This window comes from Passer domesticus, chromosome 2 (genome assembly GCF_036417665.1).
Source record: "Passer domesticus isolate bPasDom1 chromosome 2, bPasDom1.hap1, whole genome shotgun sequence".
NCBI classification, from domain to species: domain Eukaryota; kingdom Metazoa; phylum Chordata; class Aves; order Passeriformes; family Passeridae; genus Passer; species Passer domesticus.
In genome coordinates, this window is record NC_087475.1 from 42,451,211 (window position 1) to 42,478,090 (window position 26,880).

Below are 26,880 nucleotides of genomic sequence, written 5' to 3' on the forward strand. Positions count from 1 at the left end.
CAGATCCTACATTTCTTAAAGACCAAGACTGATTTACATTTTAAGACTCTTAGATCATGGGCACTCAAAAAAAAAAAAAAAAGTGTTCAACTATTTCAATAAAACACTAACATTACATTATCTCCTAATATGATTGACTTAGAACTAATAAGTAAGTAAAAATAACAATCAAGTATAATTTTTAGAAGTATTTTATGTGTAGACATAGAAAGATCTCACCTTTCGCAAAAGAGTAAATAAAAGACTCCTGCCTGAAATTTATCCTTAGATGTCATGACTTTGGACACTTCCATGATATTTTTCACTTTTCTGACAGATTTTAGGGGAATATGACTGGCACATAAATATAGCTGAAAAAAGGAATGCTGTAGAATTAAGTCCTCACAAGTTATTTTAAAGATTCATTTGACCTCGTGATTCTCCAATAGCTGACAATCACAGGATTAACACTGCTGGTCTGCAGAGAGCACTTTTCATTCTGCAGACAAGAAACCACAAGACATGAGGCAGGTTCTTACTTCAGATATTTATTGTAGTCCATCAGAGAATATCAAATACCTGTTTTTAAACCACCAATATACATTGCCTTCCTAGTGTGAGTGAAGGGTGATGGGAATGAGAAGAACTGATGAATGTGATTTAGATTTAACAAAACTTGGATAAAAATGAATTGGACAATTTAAAGTCAGAACAGTTATAGTTTTATTCTTTATATGGGAGAGCAATCTAACAAAACCAATACCATAAAAATAACTAGAATGAATAAGGCATGTCAAAGTCTTCACTGAGGTGTCAAGTAGATATATACATACAGTACTGAATATTAAGTAACAGTGTAAAAGATAGTCCCACACTTTATTTCTGTTTTAATTATGAACTAGTGTCACCAGTGTTGTTTCAGAGATAGACACTGAGATATAAACAGAGATTTAAATGGTTAGTATCAAACTTGTTAGATGTGCTTTTCCTGGTACTGGAGCCAATGGCAAACTCTCACTAACTTCACTGGGAGGAGGACCAGAGAGGCTGGGGAAGGTGTTTCTGATCCTCCATTGCATAGTCCTCACACAGCATAAATTACATTGTCAAGGTTGTTGGAACACTTTTAAACTTTGAATTTAAATGAGTTACATTGGGAAGTCTTAATCCATATACTTAGTAACCTCAGCAAAAATAACTACTTCTGGTCACCTATCTCTTAATACTTGGATTAATGGGCTGGGTGCTAACCACCTCCTATGGCATTGTGCATGTATTGAAAAGTTTCTAAGATGAAGATGGCAATGAATCAGTCACAGAGCTTGTCATGCCATGATGCTAGATCAAGAATACCCTTTACTGTCTTTACCCAAGAGAGAAGTCAGAGCAACATACAGTATATGTAGTTACAGCAGGTGGAAAGAATGTGTTTCCCTGTTTCTGTCTGTTGATTATATAGACAGTTGAAATCTCATGACACTGGGAAGGAGAGAGTTTGACTGTCTCTACTACATCTCACAGTAGTTATACTACCTATAGGATACCTATAGATACCTACAGTTATAGTACCTATAAGATACCTATAGATGGTTTGCAAGTGACTTTGTGTGTTGCATCAATAAGACTTCCCTGACAAGCAATCTGGTATTTTCTAGCTGAGCTATTTTTCTCTCTGTACAGAGAGTTAGTGAATTGTGAGTTCTATAATTTTAATGCTTTGCCAATTATGGCAAGATTCATATAAAGGTCAATATATCTTGTTTAACTCAGAAAATCTATTTCTTTCTTATTATAAAGACAATTGGAAAAACTATGTTTTCTGACAATGTTTTAGTGGAAATTCATTGATAAGGAGTTTGCTGTGATTTTGAAAAGGATATAATTTAGATCTAACAATCAAAAGTGAATTCTCATGTAATGATCAGAATTTTATATAATGGTGTCTTAACAAAAGAAAACTCTGGCTAGTAGTCAGTGACAATCAATTAGACTTTCCAACAAGCCATTGCAAATTTAAAATATGCACATGAATAAACAGTAGAATAACACTATGAGAGAAATAACTTGCCTTACACTGTCACCAATGGAAATACATATTCATTAATATATGTATACTATGAAGCAGGAAAGCTAACAAGGTAAAATCTGTCTGAAAAGCATTATGTGGATAATGTTTGCAGGCAAAAGGCAGGGCAAATAAAATTAATCTTTAAGAATGCTAGTTATTGTTTCAGTCTGTTACTGAATATTACAATCCTATTCCAGCTCTCAGATGTGTTGTAAGCATGAAAAAAGGATTTTTCAGTAGGCAGCAAAAGAAGTATTGATTCAGAAAATAAAATGTATGATATTTCAAATGCCTTTTTCTACTAACATAATATTGCACCAGGCAAAATTGCCTTGGCTGAGCAGCAAGGTCTTCTAATGTCTATATTTCAGGAAGATGCTATACAAAAAAAATGAGTTCAATAGGAGGACATTCATTATCTGGTAGTAATTTTAAGCTATATGAAAGAAGCAGGTGCAGCTCTACATATACATGTGTAAGTATAAATGCATGTAAATGACTGTTAATATAACCCTGCCAAGAAAATATCCCTGCAGTCAAGTTTTTCTTACTTATGAACAGAAACACAATGGTTTATGTTTTAACTGTTCTGTGATTTCCAAATATCATCTTTAACGTCAAAAACTGTGAGAGAAACAAGCTTCAGAAACACAGAATTCATTATAAATCTTGAGGGAAGAAATGGTATTTACATTACTGATCATTGTTTTGTGAAAACCACATTAGCTGTTGTGCACTGGACTTAGTAAAGACTCGGGGGGAAATGGAAAAGCAATGGGCTGAGCAGTGCCGTCTGAGATTGCCTGGAAAATGTCAAACACTTCCCTTCTTTTTATCCACAGGGAAATCTGAATGCATTTCTACTAATCAAAACTTCCTGGAGGAAAGTATGTGGAGAAAAAAGAAATTAAAAAGACCCAATTGCTGTAGGGGTAATCCTTTGGGTATTGTGACATGTCATTCTTGGGTGATGGACAGTGGCAATATGATTATAAAGCTGTAATTTAGTTAAGGGGGGCCAGATGATATCATTAAAAGTAAGAGCCACTTTCCATGCATTATGAATTAACTTTTTATAAAAATCCCCACCAACTGGGATGATGGTTTTGATCACCAGTATTTTACCCAACTCATATTTAAAGAACATACTTCCATAAATGTAGAAAAGTCATCGTTTAACCACTATTGTAGTCTGAAAGGAGGAAGTAGATGTTCTGAAAAGCTTGGTGAGCTTCTACAGGTTTTTTTTTTTTGCTGAAATAGAAACCAAGGAATAATGAAATTTGTATCAGCAAAGCCCCAAAATACCATGTAGGTTGCTGTTTTTATCTGGAAAATTGTGGGTTTTATCTGTTCGTTACTAGTAGCAGCAGATGTTGCCAAATTAAGTTCTGCAGGCTCACCCTTTTACAGTTATTTCAGAAAATTTCATCAACACTCATAGAGACACAAGGTATAAACATATTTAAAGCACAAGTCCCTGCCTGGGATTCTTCTCATTATGCTATGCCAAGTATTGTGGTGAATGGAGCCTTTCCAATACTCTCTTATAGCATATGTGCTTGAAATTTACTGGTCTATGGTTGTATTTGTAGAGATACATATATATGTCTATATGCACACATAAATGTGCATATGGGGAAAACATGCATCTTCACATGCACTATGTGCATATGCCATTCTCAGAAATGCAAAAGGAAAACAAGAGCAGGAGGCCAAGAGTATTGGACTGAAATGGGTGCTTCACAGCTAGGGCTTTTGGTTTCTGCCACATTTCAAGTACCCCCAAGAAGTATTCTGGGGAAGAAAAAATAATTTCCTCATTTAGAGTCTCGAGAGATGGAGGGGATACAGATGAAGCTGTGCTTAGTTCAGCTTTTAATGAGTTGTTTCTGTCATACCATTCAGCTATTTTTAAGAGGTGTGTTAGTGGTTTGTCAGCATTAACCTGTAAGTATTAACCTTGCTTTCTCTACTGACCTCTTAGATGTGTATTTTCCTTTCTGATTTTCCTTACTGATGCAGTAAGGGCTGAGACTGACAAACAACTAAGTGCATTAATGATTCAACCCAAAGGGTGTTTTTATCTCAGTTCCTCACTCTTTGAGACACTGCATTAATTTGCTTTCTGTCCTTTGGCTATGTGCATCATAATCTTTGCTAACTGTCTGAGCTGGCTTTAGCCCTGTGCACTGCTTTTACCAGCCTTGCAAAGACATCTGAGATTTCAGAAAAGACCTGTTTGAGCTCCATCCCTTGTGCATATGTGCATTGAAGGCAGTCTCCTTTCCTGTTTCAATCTAGGACATTTGACTGGTTCCAATGTCTTATTAGTAAGCATAAAAACACAGCAGTGTCAGGCAGCATTCAGAGCCACAAATGCATGTTGGTTGTATGAGGCAAATCACCAGGGTTGGTTTGGCCCAGAAACAAAGTTATTGTACCATGATTTCTCCAGGTGGAGTTCTTCTCCGGGCTACTCACTCCAGCCCAGGTGTGAAGAAGAGGCATCATTGGGCCAACAAAAAAAAACCACAGGAGAGGGTCTGGGTGAAGTTTGGACCTGTTGTCTCACTAGTGGCATCTACCTCCAGGCACTTAAGTGAGATTTCTCCACGACAAACCTTGTCATCCCAGGCAGCCTGTGGTGGGAAGGGAGGCAAGCCCCTTCCCAGGTATAGAGGTGCCCATCTCTGCTGACTGAATAGAGACTACAAAGACAGTGTGCTCCCTGAAGTGCTTGGTGGGATGATCTGAGGCCCTAGGTCACAGCTGATTTTCATGAAGACAGATGGCATGAGAGGTAAAAGAGTTAGTTGCAAAGGACTGAGAGAAGGTAGACATTGCCCATCAGGAAGGTCTTGGTGCTCTTGGCACTGTCACCACTTCTTGCTTCCAGTCTCTCAGTCTACAAGTGGACTGAAAGTGCATTCACAGCTAGTAAAGCAGAGCTTTCATTGTCTCTCTGTTATAGTTTGTAATCATAAGGCTGTATATCATTGCAGTGGAAAGAAAAGTCTAGTGTTGCATCCGAAGTATTTACTATAAAAGGCTATATACAGAAATAAATTCAATTGCGTTAGCCCTACATAAAGTGATTTAAGGCATTTTGCACAAAAAATATCAGGTTCTGTGAAACCTATTTCACAAATGTATCAAAACAATTGTATATATTTTTCTATTTCTGTCTATTTCTGTGGTACAATACTTCTCTGAAGTTACAAAGCCATAAAGAATCTTTCCCTTAAAAGTTCAAACCCTGCCTTGATATACTGCTATATATACACACATACACTGCCATATGCTGCTCAATATTCTATCTTTGTAAGTAGTGCTTGGAGATGGGAGAACTTGGGATTTTTCTCTAACTTTCATTTTTTGTTGTAAACCCCCAAATTTGAAACTACTATTTAGTTTCAGGTATGAGCTATAAGTTGGTTTTGGGTTTTTGTTGTGCCAGAAGCTGAAATGTTAGAACCAGATCAGTAGAAAAGCAGGTTTAAAGTTTAATAATATCTTTTCAACCCAACTCCATTTCTAAACTAATTTTATTCTAAAGTTGATTTGCATTCATATATCATCCCTATAAATTCACATTTAGCTATGTTAAATACTAATCTAGAAATATAGCATAAAACCCAGAGCTAACAATTTGCATGCTTTCAAGCAATGTTCATATGTCTGAAGTCATAAAAGTTTAACAAACATGTATAAATGTCAATTGATACCCAAACCAAGAAATCTGAGCTACTTAACAACACCCTTTCTTTGAATTTGAGAAATGTAACAAAATTGCTAGTGGAAATTAAATGATGTTGCTCATCAGCATGAAAACGTAACCTGGGGGGAGTCTGTCTATAAATGTCCATCAATTGATTTAGTTCGACTTCCCTGAACATCTGAATGTGAATTTGTAGATTTGTGTTCAGATTAGGCAGTAGTTTAAAAGAAGCATCAGAATATTTCAGAGATGCAAATGTTCCCTTCTTCCCTGTCAAGTACACACACATATTCACAAATTATTTACAAAATATTATTGGAGCCTCAAACTCAACTAATAGCATGAAGCTGAAATCTGAAGACCTCCGACTACTCTTTGGGCAAATTTTTGAGACTGATCTACTGATCTGATCACTCTTAAAAAAAACCCTAAGATCAACCAATTGCTTAAAAATCTTCTGTGTGATCTAAAGCCTGAAAAATTTATCTGTAGTTACATTATTTGTGTACAATGTAATATACTTGTAGCCGATGTGTGAAGTAAATGAAATGAAGCCCACAAGGTTAAAATAAAATAAAAAATACCCAACACCAGACCTCAAAATAATCAATTACAGAAGCAATATGAGCTGTTTTCAGAAGTTGTTGCCCATTCAGTTAATCTGGCTATAGAAAATCCACAAGATCTTTGGCATTGGCCTTACTGGCTCATCAGCATACCAAACAATAACAAAACAGAAATTTCAGGCTATATTTATAAGAAAGAAGTAGAATTTTGCCACAGCTGAATGAATAATCCCAAATATACTCTATAAGATATTATAGATGGACAAAAGAGTCAGCAGGATTTATGTCAGATAATCCAGAGCATACATCCACACAAGTGTGTTTAGAATAGAGAATAAAAGCTAAAGGTGGGGTCTGATAAAGCCCAATGGAAACCTCCCAAATAAGTGAACCAAATCTCCCTGTTGCTACTTCCTCTGTCTGAAAATAGAAGATGTAGTTGCTACCAAAGGCACAGAAATCTGGTGAAGGGAGATAGAAAATCCAGTGAGCTAAAAATGACAGAAAAGACAGTTCAGCCTGGAGAAGAAAATTGTCATAGCCAACACTGGTGACTCAAAGACAGGACATGTGGCACACAGGAAGCATTAGTTAGAATTATTTATCATCAGGAAACACGAAGGCAAACTTTATAATCAGACGACTCTGAAAATTCACAGGCAGTAGGTTGAAAAGAAGAGCTGGGCAGATGTGAAGAGCTCCAGCTGTCCCTCACCTGATTTTATTGTTAATCCCCCACAGCCATATATATCTGCTGGGTCTCACTGTTGAAGTTACTCTGCCCTGACTCATTCCTCAGGTGTCTTTCTATTCATCTTGGAAAAACAAACTCCATTGTTAGCAGGGACAGCTTGCTTACCCAGGAGGCTCCCTGCCTCAGGCATCTGTGTGGGGGCTCAGGAGATCCCTGGAGAGCTACAAAAGAGCTGCAGGAGATGAGAGAAGGAGAGTTGTCTAAATGGCTAGTTTCCCGCTTTGGAGAAATCAAATTTCTTTCTAACTTCCTCAGTGCTTGGAACTGAAAGCCACATATTCTGTATTATTTTCATGGAAGAAAATCATACTGATTTATGCTTTAGTGGGAGTAGATTTGTCTTCCCTGGAAATTTGACTTTAAAACATCTTCAGAAATGCTGACAGATGGACCTCCGCTATATCTAAGATAAATAGTCAACATTCTGTACATCTTTTTTTGCTAATGATAAATGGACACACTCTTTCCCTCTTCCCTCCCAAGAAAAAGACAACTCCTCTTAGTAATACAGCTGTTCTGAATTTAATAAACAAACTACACACCAGATGCTGCCAACTGCTTTAAGTATTAAGCCACACAGATTTCTTGTTGCCAGAATAAAGGAGGAAAAGGAAGACTTTTTTTCATCAGTGTGAAACAAAAGCCTTTCATGTGCGTTATATTGTTAATTATCAGTGCTACATAATTAAATATGAAGGTGAAATAAGAGCTGACTGAAATACTGACCAATTTCTTGAAATTATTTGATTTAACTGTGTAGACTTTTAGCTATGGACAAACACATATGACTTTCTTGAACTCCTGGAGAGTCCAGAGACCTTGGCTGTGGGGAAACCAGACAGAAAGACTGCAACTGCTTTGGAGCAGATGTTGAAAACTTGCAGGTGACAATGCTAATGTCACTACTTTTATGGACAGTGTTGTTGTTTTATTAAGAGTCAGAAATAAACCACATATGAACAGCTTCTGGAAAAAAAGGAATTAACTTTTTCTCCCCAATTAGAGTCAAAATCCTTGTAAATGACAAAGCTCCCATTTGCTTCGTCATGGCACCAGGATTTCAAACAGATGCAATGCACAAGTCTGGTTATGACCTCATATGATGCACAATCAGAATCATAAACTATATACTCAGCTTAGTAGGAAAAGTAAGTAGATACTGTAAGTGAGCACTTCATGTTATGTTGGCAAATTACCCTCAAGTGATTGCTTGTTTGTATTGGTCAGCAGATTTGAATAGGACAGACTGTTGCAAAATGTTCAGAATAAGTTAATTTGAGATCATCACTCTTGTCTGATGTTGGAACTTTATTTTAAAAATCAAAGCTTTTCATTCTCCATTATGTCTTCTGCATGGTTTAACAGAGGAGGAAATTTTTACTATCATAACATTTATCCTTCACACACCCTACTACGATGGTACTCTGGTCTTTATCATTATCTTATCCAAAAAGGGTCATAATTACCCATATTAATATGATCCTCACAGTCCATCTGAGTAGTTGTAATGAAAACATTGCCATGTTCAGTGCATTTCCTGCCCTATTTTTCTTGAAAGTAGGCATTGCTGAGTCTATTATATTTTGACAACATAATCTCAGTACTGACTTAGCCTTTGACTGCTGAATTTCTCTTTAAAATTATGGCTTTTTTCAATTTTATGTAACATTGCACTGTTGTTAACTCTCTCCATTCTCCTCTACCAAGTTTGAACAATTGTGGGTTAATATAGTAAACATAGTTTTGAGGTCGTTGAAACCTGGATTTCTTCTAAATATCCATAATGAAATCTACAGAAACCTGCATAATCGTTCTAAAATTTTCTGTATTCAGTTCTAATGGGCTATCTTTGGAAGCAAATTAAAAACAAAAAACACAACTTGCATCAGTGCTGTAATTTATTTTTTATGTTGAAATAATAAAAGTTTCAGTGAATAAGTATAGTTACATTTGATAATGATTCAGAATCAGTTAGTAAACTGAAGGCAACTGCTGCCTGCTGAGACACTGCACATAGAGTCCACCTCCCAAGAACAGCTCCAGCTTATAGAATCACAGAATCACAGAATGGGTCAGGTTGGAAGGGACCACAGGGGGTCATCTGGTCCAACCTCCCTGCTCAAGCAGGTTCATCCTGGAGCACATGGCACAGGATTGTGTCCAGATGGTTCTTGAATATCTCCCATGAGGGAGACTCCACAGCCTCTCTGAGCAATCTGTGCCAGTGCTCAGTCACATGCACAGTAAAGCCATTTTGCAGGGAAGCAGCTCAAATTGGTTCTCATCAATTGATGGGAATCATTCTTCCTGAAACATCTATGGGAATCATTCTTCCTAAAAGTCCCACAGAACTGGGAATGACTAAGTCTATCTGAGACTCAGATTTTTGGAGCTTTACATGGACAGAGATCTGTGATGCCTCTTAGGGAACTGGGATAGATCAACCTTTACCAGAACACCGAGGCACAGTTTCCTTTCCTCTTCCTCTTTTCCAGGAAATCTCTATTCTCTTTTTTCAATTTTTTCTGATTGTCTTTTTTGAAATGCCTAAGTTTGGCCAGAGTCCAGGTAGTCTGTACTGCATTTACAGTACTGTGTACTGAGTTATCAGTAGAAAAATCTGCAGTACAATGAACATGAAAAAATTAGGGATGATGTGAAAACAACTCAGTTAATATAAAAAAGATAAAACCTCACAGAGGTCTACAGCAATGGTTATGTAATCAGTTGCAGCTAATATTTTATTAGCCTCTGCTTTAAAAGAACATTATGTTTGAAAAACTTCTAGATTGCCCAGTATAGAGGGTTTACACAATCAAAGGACTTTTCCTTAGGACTTAGCTCCTTTTTCTTGAACATGTAATTGTCTTCTTTATAATTTTTTACTTTATATGCTGCTAACAGAAATACTGAAATTGTGGCATACCAAAACATTACCTCAGAAGAAGAGCTATTGGATGCAAAGGATGTGTGAATAGAATAATTGGAAATTATGTAGATTCTCACATTTATGAACATGAATGTTTTTTCTTTTCTCTCCTTCATTCCCAATTTAATTTTCTCTGTAGATTTAATAGCTCTCTTAATCTCAGAAAAATGCAATGTATGAAGAGTGTATTCAACCTTTAGGGACTATTAAAGAAATGTATATACCGTAACTTCACGCAAAGGCATCTCCATCTCCTGACAAAATATCATCACGCATAGTAGCAAAATAAGAGGTGAAATAATAATATGGAAGACAAAAATTTCTGGCAGAACTCCTGCAAAAATCACATTTTGGCAAAGATTAAGCTGGTGTGTTGTTTGAACAGCAGTTTATAAGATCCAGTTCAAGAAGAGCAGGGCAAGCTCCTCCAGTGATGAGCGCCTTCTGTGAACCTCTAGTTCTTTCTTACTCCTTGTCTAAAAGGATCCAACTTACTTCTTGTCTAAAAGTCCATGGAAGTCTGCAAATAGATGCGAGAACCCTGGACACACACCTTGGTTGCAGCAGCTGAAAACAATAATCAGATCACCTACATGTGTGCCAAGGCTAACCCAAAAACCCGATGAGTCCATCAGCTCCTTCACTAGCAGAATGGAGAAAGTACAGCAGAGGACTTGCTTCCGAGGGCTTGGACACTTTTGCCTGTCAATAAGCTTTCAGAACTAGAATAATCAGATGGAAATAGAATCAGTTACCACTGAGTAAACACACAACCAGAGAAATCAAAATCAAGCTTAACTCCTCCTGAAAGAAGGTTGCTGAGGATGTAGAGAGGATGTGGAGATGGGTAGAAAGACATGGATCAGGGAAGATTTTTGAAGGGTTCTCCTTATAGAAAACTGCATGTTCAAGTTCAGGAAAAAAATTAAAAGCAAAGACCTTCTGCTTGATACCTGCTGTACCAGGGCAAAAGAAAAAGCCTATGAGCATTGTCTTAAACTTCCTGGATACAGTAAATGCTCAATCAGAAGACCTGCTCCAGGGGGAACATATGAAGAAGCAGGAAGCATTGCTATGGCCATGTAAGACCTGTGTGATCTGCACACTTAGACAGTGACATACTACCTGTCAGGGCCAGGCTGGATGGGGCCCTGAGCAACTTTGTCTGGTGAATGGCATCCCTGCCCATGGCAGGGAGGGATGCAACTAGATAATCTTTAAGGTCCCTTCCAACCCAGACCACTCCATGATTCTATGATTCTATGACGCTATCTATCATTATATTTCAAAGTAAACAAATGGGGAAGAAAAGGAATTGAATACAAGTGGCTCAAAACTTATGCTTTTTGTTATTAGACATACTATATAAATAGCTTGTAAATATTTTTTTGTAAAAGTGCTTAAGTATACTTTATTCTAACGTGCTGTGTGTTTTCTATTTTAATTTCATGCCTAAATCAATAGCTAATTATAATTTGACAAGAAAAAGCAATTGCAATGGATACGATCTACCTGTTCTGCTGCTAAATTGGAATATGGTTGGCTGGCCTTACAGTGTTACCACAGTTTGTGTATACCATTTCCAGAGTCAATATAAGAATCAGAAATAAATTTATGGCGAATTATTTCGACACCACACAGAATTGCCCCAAAAATCCTTCGTCTGTGTTTGATAAAAAAAGGAAGATTTTGATGTCTAATTATTGACACACATTTGTCCAGTTTTTAAACAGCTTCCATCTTGGCTTTTATGACCAGATGTGAATTAGGAAAACTCTATCCCAGACCATAACTTTTAGACAATGATTATTAAAGCAATGTATCCTTGAAGAATCTGAAGTACAATTACCATCACAATTAACATCCATGTCCTTCTCTAGGCTTATCATACAAACTCACATGCTCCCCCCTTCCCCCTCCACCAAATACACATATATGAGAGAGGTTTTCTTCACCAACCTGCAAACTTGTTAGGAAATGGACAACTGGATATGTAAAAAATTCTCTTCTTTGATTTTCATGCTCACCAGTCATTAGAGGGTTACTTTTCAGAGCAGCAAAAAGAAGAGTTGGTTGACCAAACATTTTTTTCTTATAAAGTGTCAACCCTGAGCTTGTAATTAAGAAGTTAAAATCTGTGATTTATATATATTTATATATATAAAAATAGATGATCATACTAAGACTAAAAAAGTGAAAGAAATCTCCATGTCAGTACTATATATTTGTTTGATCTGAAATTTTGTAGAATAAATTTTTGTGACACTGAAATTAACTGATATGAAAGATGTAGTTAGGTGTGAAACACACTATTGATCCAGTTGCTGTTAGTCTGTTAGTGAATTGCTGTCTTGGTAGGGTAATGGACATAGTAGCAAAAAGTTCTAATCGATGTCAGAACAGCAACAAAAGGAAAAAGATTACATCACAAGAGATTATTTTCTGTCTGAACCCGTGAGGGGTCAAGAGAGTTGTTTAACATTACCATCATGGCTGGTGAGCTCACAGGGGTGAGCTAAGTGGAAAACTGACTATTCTATAACATGGATAAATCCTAAAAGAAACTAGGTGAAATCGTGCTACTACTCATATTTTTACTGGGCATTAAGATTCAAATCCTAAGCAACTGTAACATGACATTCTGAAGCTAGTGGAGCTACTACCATACTAAAAGATAAACTTATTTTTCAGCTTCTCTACCTTCATACCAATCTGATGTGGTTGGCAGATGGAGTGCAAGACATTCACTGCTGAGACATACTTTTTTAGTGTTGGGGAAAAAAAATTCAGCCTTCCTCCCTATAACAGTGATCATTCTGATGACCTGAATCATCCTACAGAAGTTCCTAAAGGAAACCTGGCTGTCAGTGAAGAACAGTTGCATTTTTTTTTGTTCCTTTCTTGTCTTTTTTTTGTTTTGTTTTGTTGATATTCTGTTGAAATGCAGCAGCCTTGAGTCAGGCTTGATTCAGAAAGAAAACTTTCTTGGTTTCTTCCCCCGTCTTTTTTCTCACTGGGGAAAAACACACTGTAAGATCTTTTTTCCCTTTTGCAGCATAAAAGGAAATGAAGCTCACAAAGTCTCCTGTAATAAAGGATTGAGAAAGAATTCTCTCAAGAGTGGATATTGTCTTCAGAGATATCTGAAAAAAACAGGAAGCAGTTCAGTCTGGCACCTGGTACTCTTTGGGAAAACTAAAATGGGAAGCAGGTTGCAATAACTGCCATCTTGTAGAAAACTGCAAGTGTTTGTGGCATGGTCCATTGTCCAAGAGTATAAGAAAAGAAGAAAGTAGGCTGTTTCTGTAGCTAAAACACAGTTTCTCTGACTAGATCCAGGATTATCTCCACTGTCTCTGCAGTACGAGGCTGAGGAAGATGATGAGCAATGTCTGCAGTGACCAGCCAGGCTGTGTGGCTGAAGCCTCCACCTCTCTCCTGTCCGAGTCGACAGGCGGTGCTTCGGTGGTGACAAAGTCAAACTCGGTGGGACAGATGTCGTCTGTGCAGCCGCTCCCGCTGCCTGAGCCGCTGGTTTCGTCACCTGGCACAAAGGAGTGAGGGAGACAGCGTGAGTGATACAGCTTGCAGCTTTCATCCCTTTTCTCCCTTCCACTTGGCACCCCAGCGGGAATGAACACATTGGGAATGAGGAAGTGTTGGTGGTGCTAAATTTCAATCAGTAAAGCTTCCAAATGAAACCCACTGTGACTTAATTAGGTGATTAAATGCTCTTCTGAAAAAGGATCAGACTGCTGGCATTATGGAAAGCCTTCAGTGTCTGGATGTATTAAACATGAAGATAAGCAAGAGAAGCAAAAGAAACAATTATATAACTGGAATTTCATGGAACAGAAAAAAGACTTTTTATGTTGTCAGCAGCGCAGAGCACAAAGACCGCAGAAAGTCATTGCAACAGAGCCAATTTATAAATGGGTTCCAAAGTTACAGTTATGTAATGACATTAATGGTTTCTTACTCGTATCCTGGAAGTTGACATCATTCCCATTGTATGCGTTCTTCAGTTTGTTAGTCATGACACGTAAGGCCATGATTTGCTGTCGAATGAAGGTGTCTGGCCTTGTGATGTCCACATCTACTTCTGGATTGTTGATCTGGTTGGTCAAGCCATCGTTCATAATCTCAGGCAAATATCTATACAGCAGAATGAAAGATTAGTTTGAGACACAGTAATTCCAGAAATAAAACACTGTACAGTAAATGATGTGCTAAGAAATTCAATGTGCAGTTCTTAAACAGATCCATTAAAACTGTTTTAAAAATATAGTTTTTAATTTTACTGACTCCAAAGGATCTGTTTAGTAGCACAGCTGCATAGGGAGCAGAAAGAATTTAGGTTTTTCAACCTCCTAACTCTCCATATACTTCCCAGCAAGAGCAATGACTGTGTGAACTATGGAAAAGGTTTGCAAGCCAGCAGTAAGTCAGCACATATTCATATCCTCTGCTGACATGAATGGCTGCACACTAAATTAAGCATCTAACAGTGCATTGTGCTGTTTTTATTTCTTTCTGCTTAAAAATATGAAGTCCTTTGTTGTATATAGCATATTTGTTGTTCTGAGACAGTTTAGAAGCCTATCTTGAGGGGTTATGGCTTTCTTAGTTTAAAAGAGCACTTAATTTTCTTCTCCAATTTTTCCTTGCATCTCTTTTTTAGACAACCATGAAAAACGTCTCCAGTCTACATGGCATCCAGTCCCATAAAAAGCATTATAATTTTACCTAACTCCAGTATTCTCTTTGATTTGGTTATTATTTCTTTAAACCAGGCTGTGCTTTCATGTCTCATGTACTTTGTGCATAACATTTAGTGTATGGCATTTCCTGTCCATCCACAAATCTGAATATTTTATTCAGGCTCTTACCTTATAATTTCTTGATTACTGCAGCATTCCTTTCTCTGACCTTGAATAATGCAGTCTTAGGCTGCTTGCAGGCAGCAAGTGTGCTTTTGCACATCTTTCCCCTACAAAAAGCAGCCCATGCCTCCAATCATCCTACAGTAAAAATCTCCATTACCCTGTGTTAAAGATGCACTCTTTGTCCCCTGCTGTTTTTTGTTCTCAGGAAGCTTTCTTGTAGGCTTTTGCAAAGCTACATTTTTTCCTGCTTCAAATTTCAGTCAAAAATTATCAGTGCATTTTACAGCTGCCAGGCTGAAAAAAGGTTGACATTATTTCTCTATGCTGGCATGGTACCCTAAGAAGATAGTGCATCACAGCTTCCCTCTTCTCTCTTGTCTACCTTTCCTACTATCTTTGTCTCATATTTAGGCTGCAAGGGATTTGGGGCAGATCTATCCTTTGTTTACATTCTTTATAAGGATATGATCTATTTTGTAATTAGTTTGCATACCAGGCTGCCCTACTGATGTTTGTGGGAGTCCTTGTGTGCTTGCGTGCTCAGACAATGATGGCACAGTCTAGCCTACTAAAGACAAACTTTCACAATGCCTGGTACCAAATATAGGTTGAGAATATTTCACATCACTCTCACTTGTGTGTGCCCAGTTCTCTACCAGCACTGAAGGTTGGCATTGATGACAGCATTGTATTGGTCTGGAAAAAGAAATATCTCTGGAAAATAAATGTGAAAGTAAGGGAGATGAAAAGATTTTCTCTGTTGAATTCATGGTGAAGGGAAAATAAGCTCTGCATTGCTTCTGGAGGTTCATAAGACAACAGGTGCTTTGTTGCGCCAAGGAAGGGCTTAGTCTCAGCATAATGGGCCCCCACTTTGCAAGATGAGACTCATTTGCCACCAGTGGCCTTTGAAGGTTTACATGACAATAATCCTGGGGGTGTGTGAACACCGAAGAACCAAACATGATTGCCAAAATACCCAGCTTCAAGCTGCATGTCCTGTTGTTTCACTAGTACCATGACAAGAAATAACATTGCTGTGGGGATCCCATCCAGGCTCCTGCAGTCAGATTTACTGTGGTGAGAACACAGAGCTACTCCCCCAGTATGGAAGACTGCAGGCCCTGGTGTTATGAATCACTAAAGACAGAATAGAAAATAATTCTGCAGAGCTGCCTGGAGGCAGTAGGATGGAGACCTTGGCAAGCAGGGATGCTCTGGACTGCAAAGGAACAGCATCTCCATCTGTCACACGTCTCTACAAATGAAAGGGCTGCTGTAGATAAATTACTCAGCCTAGTAGTAAATCAGCAATTTCAAGGTGCAGTTGATTAAAAAAGCAAGAATGTAAGAATCGAACTACTGCCTCAGACAGGATGATTGTCTTGCTCCGTATCCTGTCCATGATGATGGCCATAGCTGTTACCAGCTACAAGTGATCTGAAATTGCTAAATATTCATGTGGATTGCTTTCCTTGTTTATGAAGGGTTAGCAGCTCTTTATTGCAAGCTGTCCATGACAAGCTAGGGACAGCTCTGAAGGGCAGCTCACAGGCTTTCTTTGACTGATTTCTGTCTGATTTCGTTTTGTTTTACCATCAATAATAAAGGAAGAATGTACTGACTTAAAGCAATTAGAAAGTGCTGTGGTGTGCGCATTTCACGGAGGTTTGTATTTTGCACTGTGACTAGTGTGCATCTGATGTCCTTCTCAGGATTGTCTAGCTTTACATGAGGCAGCCCATTCAGTGATTTTGTCAAACTGCCACACACTCTGCTTTATCTGCCCAGGATCTGGTGACCCCCAAAGCATTCCTGGTAAGTGTACTTCTCTTAGGTGTGTAAGAGACACATACTTGATGTAGGTCACAAGAAATCCATGGCCCTAACACTGCCTAGCAGTTAGTTGGATGCTTAAATTCCCTTGGCATTTAGGACATAATAGCAAAAGAATCAAAAAGGCTGAAAATTAATCTTTAGGTTTACACACATACCAAACCTCGTGTGTTCAAATGCAAGTGTCTGTGCATAAGCAGAGTCCCACTCTCACCAGATCTAGCCACCACCAGATCCAGTCACAGCTAGTCAGGAGTTTATTCATCAGTGGAGCAGGGACAGCTGTTAGAGTCCCATGTGCCTTTGGCCAAATGACTAGTTCATTATGTTTCATCTGCTGGGATTTCCTTGCATAAACATAGACAGCTGGTGCCATTTGAATGCTCTTAGTTATTCCTCCTCTTCTTGTCACTAGCTCTGAAAGGTGAGCTCTGAAAGGTGAGGCTTTCTGGATCATATCTGCAGGCTTTAGGGGGGGTCCTGGACATCTGGGGCATATAAAGTTATAGTGTGTGTATTAAGGCAGCTGAATTGAGTCTTGAATGCCACTTTAGCCACTAGGATGTGAGCTGCTTGGCATCATGCTGCCACTCCAGTAGGGTTTGAATATCCACTGGCTCCAGGGTCTAATTTCCCAGTTTCATGAAGGTGTCATGACTACTCAGACCATGTTACATAGCAGTAGGTAAGTGTATTCTGGCAGTGGCAAACTGCCTCTTTGAATACACTGACAGGATATTGGGGGTCTCTTCAGGCATCTTAACATTGGTGCATTCAAAAATGCTCAAGCAGTTTTAGCCCAGACTCTGGTCCAGAGGGGAGGCAGTGTCCTGTGTCACACTCATCCCAGACGGCCAGAGAGTCTGCAATGATACTACAACTGCTTGGGCAACACACTCCTTGTTGTCCTACTCCTTATTTAAGTACCTGAATTTACACATTTGAATGTGTAGCTGGATTCTGCCCTCATTACTGAACTAGTTCACCTCCTTCTTTGCAGGGGGAGAGGAAAGACAGAAAAGTCTATCTGGAATGAAATATCTTTGAATAGTTTTCCTTTCTTTAAAGGACTGATGCAGATATGAGAACATGCAGCCCAAGGTGTTTTGTGAGTGGCAGCCTCGGAGAGGCAGCCCAGCACATGTTCTGACAAAAACATTTTGATGTGTGTGGGTTAGGGTTAAGTCACACCAAACAGGAAGCCATGTCTTGGGACCATGATTTGACAGAAGATTTGTTGCTGGCTGGGCAAAGTTGTTGAACACAGCTGCTTTTGCTGCAGTTCCGTAAGTTGAGACACCCTTGTGAATTTTAAGCTCTGCTGCTGCTTCTGCTCTCCTTAATGATTTCTTTGCAGGCCTGGCCATTACAAGAACTGTATGCCCATTATAAATGAAGAGAAGTGCCAACCTGAATCAGTGTCTGTTCTTTCTGTCCTCCTAGCAAAGGAAAAAAAAAATAAAAGGAAGCAAGCTTCCTTAGCCCTCTGATTATAGAGAAGCTGAACAATACTGTTTGTTTGTTTTCTGGTGTTTGCTCCTTGCTCAGCTATGTCAGGATTTTAGTGTAATTTACGTTGTTTTCTAAAATATTAATGCTTTCTGTTCCTCTTAGCCTTTCCACAGTTCTTGCTTGTCTCAGCAGACACAGCAAAGATGTCTTTTGGCACATCATAGCCAAGTACCACAAGGCCTATTTAAAACCACTTCTCTTTTCCCCCTCATATTTTTTTTAATAACCTGTTAATGTTCCATAGTGTCTGCTTCCTTTTCAAGTCTTAAAATGATTGATGAATCTTTCAGGTCACATATATAAAGCCTGTAGAGTTGACACCCCCCCACCCTGTCCAATAAAAAAAAAAAAAAGAAAAAGAAAAAAAAAAAAGGAGGCATCTAATTTTTAAAAAGGATCTGTCTTTAAGGGCAACATTCTCCATACTTTGCTGCCACAGCAGCTGCTTACAGTACAACTGGGGCATGCCACCTAGGCAGTACTGGAGTTATTCCAGGTGCACAGAATTGTAGGCAATAGAATACAAAATACAGCAGAGGCTTAGGCTGGGCTGGGTTTAGCCAGTCACATCTGGTCCTGAAAGATAAGTGCAGTGGAAAACTGGCTTGTTTGGCCAACTAGTTCACCTCATCTGATTCTGTTTTCTCAGGAGGTAATCCCCATAGGATATTTTCAGTTTGGTTTTTCCCCTCTATCTTGGAGAAAACCTTGAGCAGACACAAGGAGAGGAAAAAAAGCCTCACTGTGTGTTTTTTTTTTTTTTTAAGATATAAAAATAAACTAGAGCCATCAATTAAGATTAGGCAGTTTCCACACTTAGTGAGAAGTGGTTTATTCCCCCTTTCACTAGTGATGCTGAACAGTCATCTGTGCCTACATCCAGCTAAAGGACACTAAACTCATTGTCACTGCAAGCTTTGCTGGACAGCAGTGAGCAACTTTCTCAGGGCAAACACTGACCTGGTGAGTCTTTCTTCCCACTGAATTTCACCAGAAATTAAAAGCTCTCTGCCACAGAAGTAGACACTCCCACATATGTGGCAGGAGAAGAAGAGAATGTCAGGACAGCTGAGAATCTATCCTGTGTTTGCTTTGGTGACATACCTTGTAGTTTTGAGCTAGATATTGAAAACTATAAGGTTCATTTTTCCTTTTATTCGTTACCTTTCTCTATGTTTTTCTGTTTGTTTTATTTTTATCTCATATATCATTCTATTTCTTCTTCTGTTTGGAGGAGTGATAGGCTCCTTGTGGAAAGGAATGCAGGTATCATCTATTCCATGGATTACAGCTTTTCAGAGCTAAGACATGTTAGTAAGTCTATAGCCCTGGTGAGCATGAGCACCAGGATGATAGTGCATGAGCACAATCTCTCAGATGCTTTGGTTGGAATGAGCTGCCTGAGTTGGTTGGAGCAATCCAAGGTTATTCTCCTGAACATCAGAGGGTTCCAGATTTGGTTGCTGTTCTTCTGTAAAAGTCACATATTCAAGGATTAATACCTTGGACTTGGTTTAAGTCCTAAAGCCTGATTTTCCATCATTCTTGGGAAAATTTCTTAATTCTGAAGAATACCTATTAGTGAAGATGCCATCAGCTGTTGTTAAGAATTTAATTGCATGTAGGGAGGGAGGTAAATTTTCAAAGTTTGATCTTAATGTTGTTTTTTAGATCCTAAATAGCTTTCAGAAATCTGTTTCTGCACATCTGGTAGAAGATGTTAATTCTTTAAACATAAAATTATGTTCACGTTCTTTGGTGAATACAAATTTGATGGAGAAATCCTGCTGGGCATCTCTCTAAAAGGCACTTTGTCTGAAGTAGCTATTATTATTATCCTTAATATGAATTTTTCAAAAAAAGAGATTAATCCATCTAATAAATATTTTCCCATTTCCACAGCACTTGGTTTCTACGTGATGTGACCCGATTAAAACCATTATTTGTACAGGATCAGCAATGAGCCAAGAGCACCCTTCCAGAACACCAAATGGATGACTCTGTTACGCCATGATTACTTGTGAATTGGCGACCTTCAGTTGGTGACCTGGTGTCACTGTAAATTAATCATGGCAGCAAAGTGATATTTAGGGAGTGTAATAACCACAAATGACCTTGGTGTAATGCCTCTCTCAGGAGAAAGCCAAGCTCTCATTCTCTGTGATCTCAGGTTTGTAACTCTTTTCCCCTGCAAAAGCAGCATCAAAAGGTGATGTGTAAAGTGAAACATAAGGCATAATATCTATCTGGCAATTCAAAGTTTCTAATTCTTTATTCCAGAACAGGATTTGATTAAAACCCTAGCAATAATTTCCTTTCCCAGTGGTAGCCAACACCATGCTTTTTTCTTACTTACAGCATTAATGTCTAGGAAGACAGGAGGTGGCTAAGTTTCTTTTTTTTTTCTATCACAGGTTTTGTCATATTCTCTGGAATTCAACATGCAGCTCCTCATATAGCACAGGGGTGCTTATGATAGCTGACACAGTGAACACACACACACACACACACACACACATATATATATATATATATGAATATTGGCCAGATGCTGGTTCCTGTGAGCTATCATTTGATATCAGATACTAATCAGTCTGATCAAGGAAACCTTTATTTTTTTTCTGCTGCAGTGAAAGCAGTCTACTGGCAAGAGGTGATTTTGCATTTAGAGCTAGTTATTTTCAATATTGTTTTTAATACTATTTCATATACAGCCATGGCATTCTGGGGTGTTTCTCTGATTTATTACTATTGCCTCCACCTGAAGAATTTATTGAATTCTGTTACTAAGACTATGACTATACATTTCCTTTGTGAATGGATATTAAACAGAAACTGGGCAGAGAAGCAGTGGCTGGACTTGCTGAAATGGTATCTTCAGGTGATATTTTGAAGCTGTCACTCTACATCCAATGAAACATCTGTGCTCAATTACTAAGGAGATTAACAGAGGACTGCTCTTCTCTCTCCAGAACATTAATCTCAGAAGTCATAATGAAGAAACCCAGGTTTCTCATAAGATAAATTCTGCAAAAGATGGGTGAAAAACTGTATGCATAAAATGTACCTCCTTAACTCCCAACAAATGTGGAAGCTGTGCCAAGCCTTTCAGTGCAGCAGAAGAGAGCTGCCAAGTATTTGCCAGATGTGGTACACACACTAGTGTTAAGCACGGATACCAGGAGGAATAGATAGATATTAAGGGATATTTCTTTTGCAGAAAGAGCAGCATATATCTCTTACTGATGCATGCACCCTGATGTGGCTCATGGCATTTAGCTGGCATGCCTTGAAACTCTGCTTAACTGCTGGCAGTGCACAGACCTGAGCTCATGTCTTTTAAAGCTCAATAACAAGAAAGGATAAAATAGAGAAAGAGAAACCGCACATTTTGTTTCTCTTTTCACACTGTTCCTTTATGATGAGTCCTGTAATAGCTGCTCCTGTAATAGACACTCCTCCTAATATTTCTCTGAATCCCCAGGGGCTTTCTCTGGATCTGGGGCTTAGCAGCTAAGCAGTGGCTCATGCTTTTGGACAGATTTGTTCACATGCATCCATAAGTGGATTCAAGGGACTAGCAGTATTCCAAAACAGCCCCCTCCTCCTGTCTGTAAAATGAATTCCTTTGAAGGCTATGTTGTAAGACTAGGAAAAAATGGTGTGTATTCAGTGTGAAACATCCTCCTGCAAACTGTGCTCCTCATCAAAATGATCAGATGATGACATGGTGAAGTGGGTGCAACCTAATTATGCATCTGTCCATCTATACACCCATTCAAAATGACACTGAGCACATTTCTTTTTCCCTATGTTGTCTTATTTTCACTGTTTTTATATTTTACATGCTTGTATCATGTTTTTCTATTGTTTGTTTAATTGGTTAGTTGTTATTTTTCTTTTTGGCTCATTTTTATATTCTGTCTTCATAGGTATCTTCAGGTAAAAGGAAAATAAAGATTCCAGTCCCTGAGTGCCAGAATGTGTCACTTCTCTGGAGATTCAGCTGTCACCAGACACTCAAACCTCCCCACTTCCCATGTCTACCCAAAAGCACAGGATACTGCTGCACACCTGAAACCATGCCCCTGGCATGGTCCTTGAGCCAAATCCTCCCCCTCTCAGCAGGGATAATCAGATCCTCTCCTCTGTCAGCTGATGAATCCACACTGGGACTTTTGGAGACACCTGCTCATCTGCTGGCTCCTGCTCTGCTGCAGCCAGGGCCAAGTAAGCTTCAAAATTAAAACTCACAGAATACTCATCACAAACACGGGCAGATGATCACAGTTATCTCTGAAGAAGTAACATAAGGTCAAATCTTTACACAAGCTAAGTAGGAGTGCTACATTTACTCTCTGGTGGTGATTTTTCATTTTTTGCTGCCCTCCCCCCCAACCCCTGTAAATAGCCCTAAGCTTTGCCAGCCAATAGCAAGTAGAGTTGAAATTCCAATTTCTGTTTCATCCCAGTATGGTATCCCGAGAGTGCAATTGCTCCACAAGCTGTCAGTCCCAACACAGGGATGCTAAATGGACCTAAAGAGCTTTTTGAAATCTCAGTATAAATTATCCTTCTGGAGCTGAACCAATGCACATTTTCTGCCTTCACATGCTGACCCTCTGTGCACATTTACCCTGGCTCACACTCTGGCTTTAATGGCATTTTGACAATAAGTAATCTTGGCTACAAGCGGCGTGCGGACAATGACTTGTTCTCCCCATTTCTGTTTCGCCCTCACAAACAGTTTTGTGAAATACCCCCAGTTTCATGAATGCTTCAGGCCAGACGGGGATTTGGACCGGGTGGGGTGGAGAGGGGTCCACCTCACCTCGCCTTGGTGTGGCCATTCCAGCAGTCCTCCTCGACGGATGGACCCGCTGTCACTCGCTCGTCCTTGCAGATTGTGTAGGGCAGTGTTGACCAGAACTTTTTAGAGAGCTTTAGCTTTTCTTTAATGTCTGTTACCTGATTAAGAGACAATGAGAGGGAAAACAGATTAAAAAACATCAGCCACACTAATTATAATGTTAAACAATACATTGTATAAATTTGTAATGGTGATGATGGTGAAGGTTAAAAAAGCTAAAGGTGCTACAACTCAATTTCCTTGTGTTTAAAAACAAGACACCCAGCATTTGAGTTCAGAACATACAAACAATCAAAGTCACCTTTTTCCACAGGCAAAACACTAATAAAAGCATGTTGCATCTTGCGCTTCCTGGTTTCTATTTATCTAAGATTTTCTAAATATACACCTTTTTAAGAATTAATATGCTTCACAGTGTGCTGAATGTGAATTCAGTTAAATAGTGTACATCAGATAAACCCACCAGCTTGGTCATGTCTTAGAAAAAAATTATATAGACAGCTACATGTGCAGGTTCTAAAAAAATGGTGCAGTGCTGAGCTGATGTTGAACTGATTTAAGATACACGGGCTGAATACATTGCAGTACATTTGGAACTCAGTTGCAGTGAGAAGTCATGCAGAGACTATATTCATCTTTGCTATTATGTGTAGCTAAATATCTGTAGCTGACTACAGAATCCGCATGCAAGAAATGTTGGGATAGTATCAAAACTGTTTCTTTACCTTATAAATTCCTTGAACAATAATTTAATTTAGCATGATTCAGGTGGCAAGCAGGAACAAACTGAATTTCCAGCATCAACTTAATAAATAAATGCTCTGACTAAAATTTTATCAGCTCTTGTTTTGTGTATAGTATACTAGAGTGGAGAAATCTACAAGAATAGATAGAAAAAACAACAAAGGACAAACTACAAAGGATGAATGATACCAGTGTGGGTCTTATGGAAACAGATGCATTTCACATTAAGTTGTAATAGGATTTAGGGGAGCTTGTTGAATAGCTTTTAAAGGAAATCGCTAAGCTTTGTTCTTTAAAAAACCAAGAAATAAAAGCTCTCCATTCCTCCATTCAGTTTTGAGGTTGTCTTTTAGCTTGTTGAGGTACAATATTCTACTTGGCTATTTATCTCTTTTATCTTTTTTCTCAGGACATGATAGCTCTCCTCACAAATGGCCTATGCTGCTTTGCCATGCTTAAACTCTGCAGAATGTCACTTTATAAGCCAGGAGATAGAAACAGCTGAGGATGTTATTTCAGAAGCACTGTTTGAATTTTCATCCACAAGAAATAAGTAGGACAGTATTTTTCTGTCTGGGTTGTTGACAGTGTTTCTTGCCATGATAGACACCTTATAAATCTCTCCACACCCCTTGCCAAGCCCTAGTTGCTTTGTTTTCACATGAGATACTACTGGCATTTGCAAGCCTTTAAAGTCTCAATAGGGGAGCCCTGTCAAGCCAAAAAATAAATTCCAGTTTACAGGCTGTGAGCAAGGCTTTGGCAGAAGTGGAGATGGTCTCAGGGTGCCTGGCCTTTCTGATGTTTTTGGTCCATAGGACCAGGGTTTTTGGGGAGATAGCAATCCCCTTTCCTTTTCTGCCCATGCTGGGGGTAAAAACCGCAAGGTCTCTACTGGGACAGCAAACCAGTACAAGCAACTCAGTTAAACTGCCCATTGTTCATGGTGTGTAAATTCCTGCTAGGACACAGTGAGAATAGAGGAATTCTATAGAAAGTATAAGGAATAAAGATTAAAGGGTGGAGGATCCATTAATATAAGTTTGCTGAACATGAAAGTCAAAGGGATAGATTTTCTTATTATTGCTTTTGCCTGGATGACTATTTACACAAATAATCTGATTGATATTGGTTGTGAGTAGTTAGCTTTCAGAGCAGTAACTTCATTGCTTGCTGGAAGTTATGTAAAGTTCTTCAAAACTCATATGTTTGGAGTTACATTCAGATTTTGCCCATATTCCAATTAGAGCTGGTGCTCTAGGACTTGCAGACTTCTGTTTTCAACAAATGATGCAATACCTATTGGAAAGTGATTTTCCCCCCAGCCCTTCTAAGGGCTGTAATTTGGAGTAGAAGCCTTTCCTTTTCATAGAAGCCAGTAAAAGGTTGGAGAGAGATTCTTATAGCTTACATGCTGAACATGCTCTCCAGATACTCCCTGAAAATCAAAATAAGGACTCCCATTCCCCAGTCTCTTCTGAAGATATTAAATGGTGTCTGCATACTCTATATTAGATAACAAATCATTAAACGTCCTAATGGATTTTCTTTTTAATTTGTGTTAAGGAGATACACCTGATAAAGTAAGATGGTCTTACTTTACTCAGGATCGTTGGTAAATGACAACTAATTAAATCTCAGAGGCATCCTTCTGAGGTGTAACTCCTGTTTTAGAGCCTGGGGGGAAGCAGACATTGGCATGACTCACAAAAGGCAGCAATAGTAAAAATTACTTCAGCTTAGGGAAATGTTACCATTTACAGCCTCTCAAGATGCCTTCGATTCAGATGCATTTTAAAATTTTTTTATGTCCTTCAGAAATTTCCCTTCACAGCTATCTCCCACCTCACACCTTCCTAATGCTTTATTTCACCATGGAGTTTTACACAACTTGTGTGGACTCAGTCGCTGGACTATTGCCATTTCCTGCTGTCTGACCAGACCTCTGTTAATTCTCAGTTTTTAGCACTGGAGTTTGCACATCGGTCTAACTGGTTCCTTGAACCTCATCCTGAAACTTTCTGGAAGTGCACTGTGGTGTCTGATGGCTTTGCTAAAGGAATTCTGAACACTGATCGATTCACCTCCTATTTTAGGGAGTAGCCTAATGGCCACTTCTGTGAGATGAATATTTGGGCAGGAAATGACTTTGGAGTACTTTTAATGTAAATTTAAATGCAGAACAGAATTAGGAGATGTAATGCCTGCCATGACATGTTAAACTTTTGCCTGTGAATTTCAGAGGCTTCAGTTCTGGGATCTTGTCAAGCATGACCACAGAAATTCTCTTATTAGTCCTCATGGTTACACATGTTCCTGTGTACATTGTTTTGATCGCCACCAGCATTTAAAAAATATGTAACAGATGTATAGACCCTTGAAAATGAGATAGAACCCACTAAGGACTCAGTTAACATTGCTTGCTTGTGATTTATGAAGTCAGACTACTGTATTCCCTAGTGACCTGTGGCCTTGTAAATGATTCCTCGGTATTTCCTATTCTTTGAATTAAAGATTAACTTTCAAGCTTGGTTAGACTTCTGTGGAAACATTTAAATATGAGACACATACAGTTTTGATATTTTACATATTTTCTTTCCACTTGCTCTAGCAGAGATTTATAGGGATTAAGACAGCTAGATATTTTTGGCTGTAGCTAGCCTGAATTTCCCTAGTTAACTTCCTGACATAGCCCTGATATATTGAAATACCCTTTTTTCCAGCTACTTTGGAGGTATGAAACTTGTTCTGAATCACAATACTTTCTCATATGAAAATAGATATTGCAAGAAACACGCAAAAAGTAAATTTTTTAATTTATTGGAGACATAAAAGAATGGATATTAAAATAGACTTGTCTTGATCTATAATTGCTAACAGAAGAAAGGCATTAATGTGTAAGTGAGAAAAGTTAAGTATTTGCATAATTTGCAAAGAGAAACTCATATCCAGAGTTACAGTAATGGTTTAGCTCCACACCCTTCACTGAGAAACACAGTTTATTTTGTATTTCTG

General features: G+C 38.6%; 1 protein-coding gene across 2 annotated transcripts in view; it reads right to left on the bottom strand.

Annotated features, from left to right (window-relative positions):
- Positions 1-517: 517 nt before the first annotated feature.
- GPC6 (glypican 6) overlaps positions 518-26,880 on the bottom strand; it is a 724,766-nt gene continuing 698,403 nt past the window's right edge. For both annotated transcript variants that reach the window (XM_064408448.1, XM_064408449.1), the window contains 3 exons: positions 23,083-23,219; positions 13,997-14,172; positions 518-13,561 (listed from right to left, as the gene is read on the bottom strand). In XM_064408448.1, the coding sequence (XP_064264518.1) occupies positions 13,359-13,561; positions 13,997-14,172; positions 23,083-23,219 (516 nt within the window). In that variant the 3' untranslated portion in view covers positions 518-13,358. The remainder of the gene's footprint in view (positions 13,562-13,996; positions 14,173-23,082; positions 23,220-26,880) is intronic.